Source organism: Poromitra crassiceps (genome assembly GCF_964638095.1).
Source record: "Poromitra crassiceps genome assembly, chromosome: 5".
In the NCBI taxonomy this organism is placed as follows: Eukaryota; Metazoa; Chordata; class Actinopteri; order Beryciformes; family Melamphaidae; genus Poromitra; species Poromitra crassiceps.
Genome location: NC_139642.1, coordinates 14,276,689 through 14,293,177, shown reverse-complemented (window position 1 = coordinate 14,293,177; position 16,489 = coordinate 14,276,689). Strand labels below are relative to the sequence as shown.

Sequence of the window (16,489 nt, the reverse complement as noted above, 5' to 3'; positions counted from 1 at the left end):
CTCAACTAAACTGGGCCTTTAGGAGGTGATGACAGGATTAAGAGATGAACCGTGGTGAAGCTAGCAGGAGTCCAACAGATCTGTCCTCACACCTCAGGACTCAGGACAGACTCAACTCTGACTCCACACACACAACAGATTTGAATTAAAATAGATCATTCTTAGACATTTTATATTCTACAACTCAACACATTCCAGCTTTTTAAATGGTTTATTTACCCATCTATCATAAGTATCATACACACACAGTAATAGTAGGCTTCAACCAGCTGAACTACTGCCACACATTAGATTTCATTGAATAATTAAGGTATTACAGGCATTACCTCCCCCACAGGTTAATACACTAAAAGACAGCTAGAATGCACAACTTTTCCCAGACCTCCATTTTTAGACACTGCAGTTCCCTTTTCAGCTTTGGCTCATCAGTTGCTGATGGTCTTTGTGACGACGTGGCAGCAACACATTTTTCTAAAACTAAAGTTTCAAGTTATTGAGTGGACGTGATTACAGGTATGTGGACAAACGGATGAGGCAAATCCTTGAATAAAATTGCTAAATAATTAAAGTTTGGATGATGGTAAAGTTGGGCACAATGCTGATAGGCTACTTGCTTCCTTGTCGTCATAACAGTCTGCTGTTGGAAACGAATGAATAGTTTTCAAAAGGCTAGCAGTAACAACCCACTAATAACCAGCGTATTAATACTACTACTACTACTAATAATAATATTAATACTACTAATAACAACCAGCCTCAAGTCAAACTTTTTGCGTGCCTGATCCTGATTCCACTCCTCCCACAGTCTATTGGTTGGTTGTCGTGCTGGTGATCTAGGAGTTGAAGCTTATTCTACTGTTGAGTGGTAGAAATGTCTCAAATGTAAAGTTTGTATAGTGTGGGTTGGTTTGTAGTGTTGTGACCAAATCTGATCCATCCCGGGAAGGAAGTCTTGTCAGTTTTGTTTTCTGTATCGCCATGTTTTCTCTTGGTTTTCTCTCGGTCTGCTGTCCCAGCTGTCTCAATGGAAGAATGTTTGGACACATGCTAGATATCGGAAAACAGATCTACGACCTGGGAATTTCTCATTAGCGACATTCACAGCTGGATGATAAAAATGGAACTTCTGAGAAAATTCTGCTTCCCAAAGTTTCCGTTTCTGTTCTCAACGGTGCCTACGTTCACATGGACTGCAATAAGCCAACGATTGACCTTAATCTAAATAAGAGAATATTTCGATTAATTCACATGAGTTGCTTATAGAGCACGGGTGGGTGGGCAATTCTTTTTCCTGGCGGGCCACATGAGAAACCCAGATTGTTGCCGGGGGGCAAAAAAAATATTGTCACGCTGTAACCTCTAATTTTATAACTACATTAAATTATAGAAAACATACTGTGCAGTTATTTTTGAGCATTTATTATAGTGAACATCGCTCCAAACAGCAAAGTTAGGTCATCTGACTGGATGTTTTCAGCTCGTGGTTTGTCTTAGACGTCCCGGGCCAGACAGAACAATCATGAAGGCTGCATCTGGCCCGCGGGCCACATAATGCCCACATCTGTTACAGAGCATTGCATTCATATTGCAGTTTGGTTTCCATGCTACAGAGCAGAGTCTCATGTTTCTGCCGTGTTAGGGACAAAATGTTGCACTTCTTTTTACCCGTGGCACAGCCATCTTTTCTTCTGTAAACAAGTTGCGCAACACTTGCTGGAAACTAAGAGTATCGGTCGTCAAGCAGTTGGACTGCCGTACGTGTCGCAAAATGCTGCAAAAACCCGGATAGGACGTCATCGTGCGATTACGGTGTTTACACGACTACAGCACACTAAAATGCGACTAAAATCGGAATACTCCTCCACGTCTTAATTTGACTATTCCTCACACCGACTATGACCTTATTCCGGTTAAGGTAATCAGAAAATGCTGTTTACATGGCAGTCTCTCATTCAGAGTATTGTCTTAATCGGGTTGATATCAGAATATTGGAGTGCATGTAAATGTAGTCAGGAAGAGAACTCTTCTATTTCGATACATATGCAGACATCATTTATTGAAATGAAGTTCAATTAACTTGTTAAGTAGCAGGACGGCCATGTTTGTTTGTCTTCCAGGTTTTATTGTGAAAGCAACCAACCCGGAAGTCCTGATGTGGAACTTCCCCAGCAGCATGTGAACGCCACACGCTGGGTGTGTGTGCTTTCTGTGAAAGCCCCGCCCACTCCTCCCTCCCTTCTTCCACCATTGGCTAAACCGCCTTTGCAGTCCTGGCGTGTTGTTGGCCAGACTCAGCGTAACATATTGGTACAATATTAGAACTTTACTATTCTTTATTTTCCTATTATTATAAAGAATATTTATAATTATTTTAACATTGTCTCAGACAGCCCGTCAGCACAGTCTTAGATATACATTACTTCTTGCAGAAAAAAAGAATAAAAAATAAAAAATCCTCTAAACGCATGGTAGAAGGACACTGCAGTGCTGATCCCAGTTCAGATCCCGTGTGTCGGAGAGCCAGACCAGAGCTGGAGTTGCGATAGCAGCGCTGGTCCCAGATAAGCCTCCAACCGCCACCAACAGAGTCTGAAGCGTGGCGTACATCGTCTCTTTCTTAACCAATCAGCAGTTTACTATGCATCAGGTGACACCAAGATGACCAATGAGCAACAAAGGGGGAGGCTGCCATAGCTCCCCCGCTCCAAGATCCAGGAAGTGCCTCTCTCATTGGCGCAGAGGCTAGCCAATGTCCTCGCTCTGTTCCAGCACCGCAGACCCGCCCACCGAGACGTGATTGGTTGACTGTGACAGCGGAGACCACCGAGGCGGGGTCGCCCACTCTCTTGGCCCCGCCCCTCCCCGACGCCAAACCCACCCGCCGTCGGCCAGAGAGGGCGGAGGGCTGGGCTGCGATTGGTGGATGTGTGAGAGGGGGCGGGGCTCACTGCTGTTTGGAGCGCCAGAACCGCGACGCGATGGAGCCCAGAGACAGACCCTGCTTCTTCTGCTGGGACAGCTCCGCCAGACGCTGCTCCTCCTCCTGCAGACACACGCACGCACGCACGCACACACACACACACACACACACACACACACACACACACACACACACACACACACACACAACATTAGGTACATTGCTAGCTGACAATAAGGGGCTTTTTCTGAGCAATTTCCAGAACAGTAGTAGAATAGTGTTTGGCTCTGTCCCCAACTACCAAAAAAAATAAAAAAAATAAAAATAAATATATATATATATTTTTTTATCCCATTTTTATCCCCCATTAGTGCTAATTTTAATGTATTTATCCTGGTTGCTGCTCCACCCTCTGCCGATCTGGGGAGAGCCAAAACTGGCTCCATGCTTCCTCTGAGACATGGGCAGTTAGCCAGCCGCTTCTTTTCACCTGACAGGGGAAGCTTCACCGGTAGGACATACTGTAGCACGTGGGAGGATCACGCTATTCCAACGAGTTCCCCTCCCTCCGAACAGGCGCCCTTAACGACCAGAGGAGGCACCACAACATATCCTATATGAAGGAAACCCCCAGGGGGCACGGGGAGAACATGCAAACTCCACACAGAATAAAAATAATTTAAACTCGTCAATGATACTCAAGGGTACTCGAAACTCGACTAAGTGTACCCAAGACTTTTTCTATTGTTGCAACGTTACCTCAAGGTCTTGGTGTCTTCTCGTGGTATTTTTGGAGGGATCATTTTTATCCATGGTCAAATATGGTTACATCTCGCACCAAATCTGTGTAACAAATGGTATCAACCCAAAAATAGCAACAACTTGTTGCACCGTGAATGCCTTTATTCTGTAGCATTGCTGTTTCAATCTGTGTGTGTGTGTGGGCATGCTTTTACACATGGCACTAAATTACCTTTTTATTGGCAAATCAGGATAAGTGTCGGGGGGGGTAGGCCTGCACGATATGAGGAAAATCTGCGATAACATTGTTCAATATAGCGATGACGATACGACTTGCGATAAAAAATCAAATATTAAAATGTGCATATTAGCTATACAGTTCCTATGTCTTTCTGCTTTAATAATGCTAACATAGACCCCAAACATAGCCTATGCCCACTGAATAAAGAAATGAAATACACACTGACTCTAGCTGAAACTACACACAGCGTGTTTGGTCTTTGGCAGAGGGGCGGAGTGCACTGTTGCAAGGGAAAGGTGTACGCTGGATTTACAACACAAGACAAAATGATCAGATGCTGAGTGGGAATGCATGACGCATGTAAATAAAACCACTTTTGTGATTCATTGCGTTTCAGGCAGTCTTTGCGATGTGTTTATTGCGCATGTTCATATTGCATGTTCATATTGCATGTTCATATTGCATGTTCATATTGCATGTTCATATTGCGATGGCGATGAAAATACGATTTTCATTTCTCCCCCTACCTGTGCCAGCTGAGCCTGTCTGCGCTTGAAGGCCTCGATGGGGTCGTCCTCCAGGGCGTAGTTCTCCAACACGCCACGCACATCGTCCACTCCACTCAAAGCAATGGCTGAGGAAGATATGTGACAAACATTGGTATCGAGAATGATCCTTATGCTTATCGTGATATTGATTTCAACCGTATTGTCCAGCCCCAGTATACTGTTTATTCTGCTCTCATAGGTTGAGGCGATGTCTCGTCATAGACCCTGGGTTAGCTGGCTCAGCCTGGCTGGGGGCGTGGTCAGGGTGGGGTAAATCCCCCGTTCTATCCGTTCATCAAAGTTAGAATTTAGCTGATAGCCCAGCCCAGGCAGACACGATCGGGGACTTAACCACCGCAGTAAACGCACATCTGAGCAGACGTCTTGTGTTCTGCTCTAGAATCCCCAAACCTGTAGTTTAGAGCCGCAGCACCGTCCTTTGGTGAGTCCACCCATTGAGATATATCGGCGCTTTTATTACCCCACTCGCGCGCCAGCCGTTTAACATTTTGTGGGCGTTGCCACACATGCCGACTGTCTCTATTCGTCTCTCCCTCCCTCCCTCCCTCTCCGTTCTCTCCCTTATCCCCCCATTCTCTGCACCCTCCGTTTTCTCCCTCCCGCTCGCTCGCGAAGATTGTTCAATCCTGTTGATTGATCGTGCTTAGCTAGACCTCTCTGTAAAGCCCTCTGAGACATGCTTGTGAATTAGGGCTATACAAACAAACTTGACTTGAAGAGGGGGGAGAGAAGACGAGAGGAGAGGAGACAGAGTGGAGGTGAAACTAGTTTTCTGTTGGAAACGTCTTGAACTAGGACAAGGACGAAACACTCGGGCGTAGTTGGCATGACAACGCTCCCTTCATCACCCTCACACACATCGCCCTCACACACACACACACTCTCTGTGTCACACACTCTCTGTGTCACACACACTCTCTGTGTCACACACACTCTCTGTGTCACACACACTCTCTGTGTCACACACTCTCTGTGTCACACACTCGCTCCCTCAGTCTCTCACTCTTGAGGAAGTTGGCGAGGTCGTAGAGCGTGCGGTCCTCTGAGTTGCCGTCCCATTCCTTCAGAGCCAAGCCGTTAAACGGCTGCAGGCTGAACGCCTCCCGCTTACAGTCGACCACGATCACCTTACTGCTGTCCCTGTTCAGACACGACACGTCCTGAGAGAGAGACAGAGACACAGAGAGAGAGACACAGAGAGACACAGACATAGAGAGAGACAGAGAGACACAGACACACAGAGAGACAGAGAGACACAGACAGAGAGAGAGACAGAGAGAGAGAGAGAGAGAGAGAGATGGGCGGGTTAAGGCTCAGTCAGAACCCTTGATGCATTTCATCTTTGGTAAACGTCGGGGTTTAGGGGTCAGGGGTCTTTCAAGAGATGTTCAACAATCACACAGGCAGAAATGAGAGATACATTCTGTGGACGATTTTAAAGACATGATCAAATAAGAGCTTCAACATCTTAGTGAGCGTTAATATTCACTAAGATTAAAACACACAAACATCTCACACACACACACTTTCCCTACCAGCCCCATCTGGCCCGTGTGTGTGTGTGTGTGTGTGTGTGTGTGTGTGTGAGACAGATGGAGAGGGACGCTGCTCGTTGTCCCTATCACTGGCTCATCTGGTGCCCAGCCCCCAGCACGCACGCACACACACACACACACACACACACACACACACACACACACACACACACACACACACACACACACACACACACACACACACACACACACACACACGGCTGTCACAGGAGGAGGGGCCCTCATATGTATGGGCTGGCGTGTGTTTGTCTGTGTGTGTGTGTGTGTGTGTGTGTGTGTGTGTTCTTGTAAAGCTATCTTAGTGAGGACCAGTTTGAGTGTTATACCTGGGAAGTGAGGACATTTTAGGAAAGTGAGGAGATTTTGGCCGATCCTCACTTTCTCACACACCTTCAAAGGGCTGTTGGAAGGTTAACACTTGGTTTGAAGGGTTAGGTTAGAATTGGGTTTGGGGTTAAGGTAAGGGTTAGGGTTAGGGCCTGTGTCCACCTAGCGTCTTTTCATCAGCTCCAGCGTCTATTTTCAATTGTTTCCAATGGGGGGAGAGCGTATGCGAGCGCACACGGACGTCTAGAGAAAGTGCGGCGTCCAGCGTATATTTTCTGCGTTTTTGTGCGCCCGGCTCCCAGCGCTCCCAGCGCTTCCAGCTGAAAATATTTTAACTTTTCAGAAAGACGCTGGTGTCGGCTGCTCCTTTTCTGGTAACTAATCATATGGAAAAACTATCGCAACAGAGACAGAATGGCTCAATTGTGGGAGCAGATCGGCTAGACACTTAATATTTCTGGTGAGTGTTGTGCTTACTGCTTTTAATAGCGTAGCCTACCTGTGTTGGTAGCTTGCTAGCTGTCAGCTATCAAGCTGAACTAACGTTACTTGCAGACTGCTTCCTTGTATATTGTGCGCTGGGATCAGCGTTCCCCAGCGCACTCCCAGCGTTTAACGTCGGAAAAAGAAGCTAGGTGGACACAGGCCCTTAGGCATTTAGTTGTGATGGTTAGGGTTAGGGGCTAGGGAATGTATTACGTGTCAATGAATGTCCTCACTAAGATAGCTACACTGGCTTGTGTGTGTGTGTGTGTGTGTGTGTGTGTGTGTGTGTGTGTGTGTGTGTGTGTAAAGCCCAGTGGACACATTCGTCCAGCCAATAAATAATAAGCATCTGTCTTCCCTCAGACAGAGAGAGAGAGAGAGAGAGAGAGAGAGAGAGAGAGAGAGAGAGAGGGTGTGTGTGTGTGTGTGTGTGTGTGTGTGTGTGTGTGTGGACCAATGTGTTAACATGCATATCATAGCTTGTAAACATATGCAGTGTGTGTGCACCATGTCGTCCCTGAGCAAGGCAACAGGTCGTCAGTGACACACACACACACACACACACACACACACACACACACACACAGAGCTCGCTCGCGCACACACACGCGCACACACACACACACGCGCACACACACACACACGCGCACACACACACACAGAGCTCGCTCGTGCGCACACACACACACACACACACATGCTGCCAGGTATTTTGGCCACAGCACTTCCTCTAAAATGTCCAATTGCTCATTCAGAAATGGCCGTAGTCATAACAACATTTCAATTTCTGCCATTATTTTCCTGAATTTTGCAATTGTGGCATAAATTGCAACACAGTGTGCACACTCACTTTTCAATATTTTAGATTTTTCAACAATAACCAATAAACAATGGAGGGGGCACGGTGGCGCAGCGGTAGCGCTGTCGCCTCACAGCAATAAGGTCCTGGGTTCGATTCCCATATGACTCAGATCACACTCCGAATTATGTGAAGTGGAAAAAGCACTGAAAATATGTACAGTACATGAGGACACTACACACACATAGTTTCCTTACTTTTCTCAAATGTGTGCAATATTGAAAATTCTAAACACCAGGAAGTTACCAAATTAATTTCCCACTGGCACTGATTGACTCAGACGTTGCAGATGTGTGATGGTCCAGACTACTTTTCTTCTTTTTGTTTTAAGGATCAGTGGTCTAAATCGGTGTGCCCCAAAAACTGGGTCGGGACCCACAGGTGGGTCGCAGATTTAATTTGGGTCACAAAATAAAGTTGCAGAATTGTTTCCACAGTCTTTTATTTAATGTGTCCATTGTTTTTCTCAGAGGAAATAAAGGATGTTAATTTGTGCATAAACTCGTTCTTCTCGTGATTTATAGATAAAAGCCTCTTGTGAAATTGGTGATGGTTTGTCATTTTTAAAAAGTGGTCTAAATGACACTTACTTTAGTGGGATATTGTAGTAGTGGCATTTAACACAGTTTAAATATTAAATTAATTTAAATAAAAAGTTAATCTGGAGTCCTGAAGGCAGATTTTCATGGACCGCTTCACTCCAGAATAAATTAATTGATTAATTAATCCGTCTGTTGTGTTCTCCTGCCAACAATAAGACGCGGCTGAGACGCAACACAGCTAACAACAGCTTTGAGAAGAGGGTGAAGGCCAGTAAACACTGTGGCATATGTAGCTTCAACATCTCTGTGTTAGCATAATGTAGCATCAACGACTCTGCCCTAACATATGTAGCATAAATATGTTAGCTGTACTTTAACACAGGGCTATTCAACCTGCTCCCACGAGGAGTTTCACAGACTAGTCGACTATCAAAACCACTAGTCGACACACTGTGCATTCGTAGTCGACTGATCGCTCCCCTGTGGTATTAGGTAGAAACAATATTAATGAATTAATAAATTGAACATGGATTTGTTTTAACAATGATTTTCTACATGATATCATGTTAAATAAAGAGAATTGAAGGTATTTACAGAGGGAGAGACTTGTCTATGTTGTTACTGCAGTCAAACAGTCGGTATCTCCAGCTCAGACAAGGTGCTGGGGTTTAGTGGCTCATTTGTAAACGGTCTCTCAGAGCCAATCAGGACTCTGCTATTTCACCTACCTAAAGGTTGGTCCTCTTTTAATGGATTTTTTAAGAGCTTTTTCACAAGAATTGATATTTTTTGCTGAGTGAAAATACGTCTGACACATCTCTCCTCCTGTGAACTAGTTGGGTCTCACTGTGAGCTCAGGCTGCAGCAGCTGACCGCTTCCTCTCTGGGTGAAGGGAGCCAGGCAGTGAACTGATTAGGGATGTTCATTTTGAACAATTTCCATAATCGAAAATCGGGAAAAATTAACGATCAATTATCGATTATCGATAGCGTAATAATAATAATAATAATAATATATATATATATATATTTTTTTTTACTCTGGTCTGGTAATAACGTTGCGCGTTCTCGGCCAGCTATAATGGCGATGCCGCTGTGTAGTAAGAATATCAGACACTAGCGCTGTGGCCAGGTAAACAAACATGTTACATGTCAGGTTACATGATGTAAGGCAATCGGCGTCTTCCAGCTTAGCTGACAGCACAAGAGTCAAATCAATACGATTCGATTATAAAACGATTATCGATGCATCTTAAATCGATGCATCACTTTTTTTCCCCAATACATGATTTATTTTTTCTCACTTTCTTTTCTCTCACTGTGTCGCTACTTTTAAAATAAAAGTGCATTTGGAATTGCATTGTATTATGAGCCATAATTAAAATAAACAAATGCATGTACTTCCATTATATTTTATTCGATTATTATTTTATTTTTTTAATAATCGATTTTTGACATTTGTGAATCGATGCAGAATCGTGCACGTCCGCATCGCGATGCATCTTATAATCGATTATTTTTGACACCCCTAATATATTCCCCATTCATCCTGCGAACATTCCACCATCCCCACCCCACTGATAGGATGAAATCAGTCAGGGAATGCCATTGGCATTTTTAGCACCTTAATTTGATAACTTTCAACAATAAATATTCACTTGAGCAAAATTGCTCGTTCTAATCAACTATAACGTGGTCTAATAACAGGCGAGAGTCGACAGGTCTGCTGCAGACACTCCGCGGCACATGGTTGAATACTCCTGTTTCAGCATAATGTAGCATCAATACGTCTCTATTAGCATAATAGCATCAATAACCCTGTCTTAGCATCATGTAGCGTTAGCATCTGTAGTCTCAGGTCTGTCTTGGCATTATGGAGATGAGATCATAAGTGTGTCTTCATCCTGGGAACTAGGTTAACTAACTCCTCAGCCTCCAGACTGCTCCTCAGCACGACCGTTGGAGAGAGGAGGGGGGAGGGGGGAGGAGGGAGGAGGGACAGGGGGGCATGAGGGAGGAAGGGAGGGAGGGAGGGAGAGAGAGAGAGAGGAAGAAAGGAAGAGGAGGGGAGACGAGGGGAAGGAGACAGGGAAGGAGGCAGAAGGTTAATGAGGCCAGAGGGAAGAGAGGGTAAAAAGGAGGAGAGAGTGAACGGAGAGGTGGAGGAAGGACAGAGGAAAGGAGGAGCAGGGTGAAGAGGAGAGGAGACAAGGACAGAGGAAAGGAGGAGCAGGGTGAAGAGGAGAGGAGACAAGGACAGAGGAAAGGAGGAGCAAAGTGAAGAGGAGAGGAGACAAGGACAGAGGAAAGGAGGAGCAGGGTGAAGAGGAGAGGAGACAAGGACAGAGGAAAGGAGGAGCAGGGTGAAGAGGAGAGGAGACAAGGACAGAGGAAAGGAGGAGCAGGGTGAAGAGGAGAGGAGACAAGGACAGAGGAAAGGAGGAGCAGGGTGAAGAGGAGAGGAGACAAGGACAGAGGAAAGGAGGAGCAGGGTGAAGAGGAGAGGAGACAAGGACAGAGGAAAGGAGGAGCAGGGTGAAGAGGAGAGGAGACAAGGACAGAGGAAAGGAGGAACAAAGTGAAGAGGAGAGGAGACAAGGACAGAGGAAAGGAGGAGCAGGGTGAAGAGGAGAGGAGACAAGGACAGAGGAAAGGAGGAGCAGGGTGAAGAGGAGAGGAGACAAGGACAGAGGAAAGGAGGAGCAGGGTGAAGAGGAGAGGAGACAAGGACAGAGGAAAGGAGGAGCAACGTGAAGAGGAGAGGAGACAAGGACAGAGGAAAGGAGGAGCAGGCTGAAGAGGAGAGGAGACAAGGACAGAGGAAAGGAGGAGCAGGGTGAAGAGGAGAGGAGACAAGGACAGAGGAAAGGAGGAACAAAGTGAAGAGGAGAGACAAGGACAGAGGAAAGGAGGAGCAGGGTGAAGAGGAGAGGAGACAAGGGGAAGAAGGGAGACAGGGAAGGAGGCATAAGGTCAATGAGGCCCAAGAGGGAGATATGGGGGGGCGGGGCTAGTGTGACCAGGAGGAGGAGAAATCAATGGCAGCAACAGAAGGCAGCTATGGACAGCAGACAGCGGGGGGGGGGGGGGGGGGGGGGGGCATTCAGTGTGCGTGTCACATCTCAGAGTCATCATCCTAACACAGTGAGATACCTCTGTAACACTTTGTGTTTGAAGGATTTTACCACAGGCCTGGGGAGTAACGCAATACATGTATTCAAAATACAGTTTTTAAAAGACAAAATATGAGTAACTGTATTTCATTACAGTTACATTTAAATGGGTGCTATTATGAACACAGTTACTGTATTTAAAAATAGATTGCTTTAAGGCATTAAGGGCCTGTGTCCACCTGGCGTCTTTTCCTCAGGTCCAGCGTCTATTTTCAATTGTTTCCAATGGGAGGAGAGCGTATGCGAGCGCACACGGACGTGTAGAGAAAGTGCAGAGCGCCCAGCGTCTTTTTTCGGCGTTTTTGTGCGCCGACTCCCAGCGCTTCCAGCTGAAAATATTTTAACTTTTCAGAAAGACACTGGTGTCGGCTGCTCCTTTTCTGGTAACTAATCATATGGAAAAACTATCGCAACAGAGACAGAACGTCTCAATTGTGGGAGCAGATCGGCTAGACACTTAATATTTCTGGTGAGTGTTGTGCTTACTGCTTTTAATAGCGTAGCCTACCTGTGTTGTTAGCTTGCTAGCTGTCAGCTATCAAGCTGAACTAACGTTACTTGCAGACTGCTTCCTTGTATATTGTGCGCTGGGATCAGCGTTCCCCAGCGCACTCCCAGCTTTTAACGTCGGAAAAAGAAGCTAGGTGGACACAGGCCCTCAGGCTTTATTTGTTTGTTTTGGTTTCTTTGCTCTCAAATTCATATGAGGCATGCATTTCCCATAAAGAGATTTAAAAAAAATGTGCAACAGTGCCATGGCACACACACCAAGAGAACGGCCATGTCAGAGGAGACACACAGCCAGGGTACTCCCAGAGGAGACACACAGTAGGGCTGCACGATTAATCGTATTTTCATCGTCATCGCGATATGAAAATGCACGATGAACACATCGCAAAAGTCACGTGTTATCGCAAAAAAATAAATATATATACCGTAAATTCCGGACTATAAGACGCACCGGTCTATAAGCCGCGGGACCAAAATTGACTATTTTTTTCTTCTATAAGCCGCACCGGTCTATAAGCCGCGGGTGTTTTGATGTTTAATTACCATATGAAAGGGTTCGTGCACAGAGAGGAATGTCGGGAAAGAGATCGCTGTTTGGGGAAGCTCCCATTTATTAACATTTCAACAAAACAAAACAAAAGTCAGGTCACTAATCCCCAGACAAAATCACACAACAATAGGCTATATGTGCAGCAAACCTGTAACCAGAGAAGTCAAGTCACTAATCCTCGTCTTCCTGCGTACTGAAACCACCAAAGTCCTCATCTTCAGTGTCGGAAACGAACAGGTTCAGGGTGGCTTCGTCAACCACTCTCCTCTCTCCTTCATTGTCACTCAAAACCAACGAACTCCTCTTCGTCACTGTCGGCATCGAACAGCCTCTGAAGCCTCTGACGGCCCTCAGCGCCAGCTGTGGCGGCGTCATCCTCTTCATCCCGCAGCAGTCCAGCGTTTTGGAACCCGTTGGTGATTGTGGATGTTTTCACACTCCTATAATATTCCGTGCTGAGACAGTTCCTCCTGCTGCACCGTCCAACGCCTCACCATTGACTCATCGATGCCCAGGTTACGCGCGGCTGCTCTGTTTCCCTCTTTTAATGCGAGATTGACTGCTTTCAACTTGAAAGCTGCCTCGTGTGAATTTCTGCGTACCTTCCCCATGGTAAGTGAGAGTGTTGCTTCTACTGCTCGTTCTCATGCTGTCGAGAACGAGCAAAGCTTTTTTTTCGTGAAAGAATCCTCCAGGGCGCTTCTTGTTAACAGTCCGAGTGAGTGGCAGGTCGAACGTCAAAGGCACTTCATCCATATTTATGATCTGCTCCGGTTCGATGGAATATTCCTTGATCTTCCTTTGTGTGAATTCGCCGAAGTTTGTGATTTTCTCCTGGTAGTCGGGGGAGGGAGTTGATGGCCGAGTGGCCGTTTGCTTACCGTAATTACCATATGTAAGTGGTCACGCACAGAGGGGATTGTCGGGAAAGAGATGGCTGTTTGAGGAAGCTCCCATTTACCGTATTACCGTAACATTTCAACAAAACAACATAACACAACACCACCGTTGTTTATTTTTACAGTGCACACAGTGTCCGCGGTGTGGTGAAAAGAGGGCAAGAGAGGAAATTAAAACAGAAGTGGATTTATAGTTAGAAAGAGTGCTAAAAAAGAGAGATTTTATTTGTATTTTTTTTTTTTTTTTTCTGAAAAAATCCATAGATAAGACGCACCGTTATATAAGCCGCAGGGGCCAAAAAACGGGAAAAAAGCCGCGGCTTATAGTCCGGAATTTACGGTATATATATATATATATATATATATATTTTTTTTACAGTGCACCTGAACGCAACATGCCGGCTGAATAAGTGTCCAAATGTTCATGTCATTCTGGCCAATACTCCACTTCTGTTATAACATTTCAGTCTGGAATATGGAATATCTTTCAATAATCGTTATGACTAAAAGGCTAAAAGTAATCTCATGTGTAAGAAATGACTGTTCTACATTGAAGTAAAAATGTAAATAATTCACTTGTTGGTTTTGGATTTTTTTTAGCATCAAGAGTGCATTTTTGTTCGTATGACCCTCAACACAGGCTTTGAGAATCCCGTGCCACTTACTGATACGTATGCTTAAATTAACACACTCATATATTGCAAAATGAATTTAGGCCCTCACTGTAATACTTCAGAAGTTGAATTTGAAGTTCAGCATTAATACATTTGTCATTTTTTGTCTTAGATTTACCTTTGTGTGTTATTGCAATATAAAACCACATAATTGAGAATCGATTCTAGATTCTGGAATCGAGAATCGTTGTAATCGAGAATCGATTCTGGAATCGGATCGTGACACCAGGAATCGGAATCGGATCGGATCGTGGCTTAGCCGGATCGGAGCACCCCTACCCATTAATATTTTTGTTTATAGCATTTATTTATTGCTATAAACAAATAGATCATATCGTCATCGCAATATTGAACAGTGTTATCGCACATCGCAGCTTTTCCTCATATCGTGCAGCCCTAACACACAGCCAGGGCACTCCCAGAGGAGACACACAGCCAGGGCACTCCCAGAGGAGACACACAGCCAGGGTACTCCCACCAATAATGATGAATAATAATGAATAATAATGACTAATAATAATTAATGAAGAATAGAAGAGAATAGAACAATCTATCCATGTAGCTCAGGCATGTCCAAAGTCCGGCCCGGGGGCCAATTGCGGCCCACGGACACATCTTAAGAGGCCCTCCGGCCCTCACACAGTATTGGTTAATCAAGCAAGTTCAATTTGCATTTTTTCCCTTCACCTAACGATGACAGCACTATCATACAGATTGTACAGGAACCAAGTAGGAACAGCACAGGCACAACTAATGTCTTCAGATGATAAACAAAATCCTTAAGAGTACAATTGTATGTGATTTAAGTGCTGAATTATTAGAGATGAGAGAGTAGAAACACTGAAAAGAAATCAGCCATTTCCCCCAGAAACCTACAGTTTAATTATTAAATTAATTTAAATAAAAAGTTAATCTGGACTCCTGAAGGCAGATGTTCATGGACCGCTTCACTCCAGAATAAATTAATTGATTAATAAATCCGTCTGTTGTGTTCTCCCACACACACACACACACACACACCTTGACATGATGCCCTTCCATGTAGCGTGTTGCATCCCTGAAGAGACGGTACATGACAAAACCCTGCGGATCGATGCTGTCAATCAGAGGATACGCCGTCTAGACACACACACACACACACACACACACACACACACACACACGAGAGAGAGAGAGAGAGAGAGAGAAAACAATCATTATCAGCCATAATCATGGTCTACAATGTGAATTCAAACTGTGATTCACATAACGACAGAGCTCAAAGTAAGTACAAATCAAAGGTTTTCTTCCAAAGTGTCATATATATTTTGGGAACATGTTGCTAACGTGGAATTCAGTCAGTATTTAAAAGCACAGATGAATCGGTCCTCAAAAACAAACATTTTCAAAACAGCGGTGATGTGTGTGTGTGTGTGTGTGTGTGTGTGGTTGTTGGCGGCTGGCGAGGCAGAAGAGAAACAGACTCTAGTGGAAAGTGAAAAATGTGAAAACCTGCAGTCATCCCAACACTCCAGCAGCTCTCAACAGTCATCCCAACACTCCAGCAGCTCTCAACAGTCATCCCAACACTCCAGCAGCTCTCAACAGTCATCCCAACACTCCAGCAGCTCTCAACAGTCATCCCAACACTCCAGCAGCTCTCAACAGTCATCCCAACACTCCAGCAGCTCTCAACAGTGATTTCAGGTCAGAGACACCGCCTGGGGGAGAACAGCCCCAGATAAAGATCTCACTGAACACACAGGCAGGGAAAGTCTTTCAGCAAGAGAGTGTGTGTCGCTTATCTGTGTCTGAGAGAGAGTGTGTGTGTGTGTGTGTGTGTGTGTGTGTGAGTGTGTGTGTGTGTGTGTGTGTGAGAGAGTGTGTGAGTGTGTGTGTGTGTGTGTGTGTGTGTGTGTGTGGGGCCCCTGGATGACTGTAAACACTCGGCACACTTCACTGTAAACAGAGCAGTGATGTGAGTGACGACAGCATGACGACTGTGTTAGCATGTGAACAACACACACAGCAGCGGTGTGTCTGTGTGTGTGTGTGTGGGTGTGTGTGTGTGTGAGTGTGTGTGTGTTTGTGTGTGTGTGGGGGGGGGGGGGGGGCTTATTCAGAATTTCAGATGAGACGACATCATCATCGTCATCCATCAATCAAACAGCAGCTGATCATAATCAGCTGATAGGCGATCTCAACAGCTCACTGATCTCAGCACAGTAGATCTACAGACAGGCTCCAGGCTCAGTACAGTACATAGTGTTTCCCCTACCATCCTACAGGCCTGGCGGGCCTGATTATTTTCTCGATGAATCGATTAGTTGTTTGGTCTATAAAATGTCAGAAAATGGTAGCAAATGACGATCAGTGTTTCCCATAGTCCAAGATGACACCCTCAAATGTCTTGTTTTGTCCACAACTCAAAGATAATATCAGTTTACTGTCATACAGGAGTAA

General features: G+C 45.2%; 1 protein-coding gene across 1 annotated transcript in view; it reads right to left on the bottom strand.

The window, feature by feature from the left end:
- Nucleotides 1–2,270: 2,270 nt before the first annotated feature.
- timm50 (translocase of inner mitochondrial membrane 50 homolog) overlaps nucleotides 2,271–16,489 on the bottom strand; it is a 23,196-nt gene continuing 8,977 nt past the window's right edge. The window contains exons 4-7 of the mRNA XM_083637427.1: nucleotides 15,068–15,166; nucleotides 5,475–5,631; nucleotides 4,430–4,536; nucleotides 2,271–3,043 (exon numbers count right to left, since the gene is read on the bottom strand). Of these exons, the coding sequence (XP_083493553.1) occupies nucleotides 2,945–3,043; nucleotides 4,430–4,536; nucleotides 5,475–5,631; nucleotides 15,068–15,166 (462 nt within the window). The 3' untranslated portion in view covers nucleotides 2,271–2,944. The remainder of the gene's footprint in view (nucleotides 3,044–4,429; nucleotides 4,537–5,474; nucleotides 5,632–15,067; nucleotides 15,167–16,489) is intronic.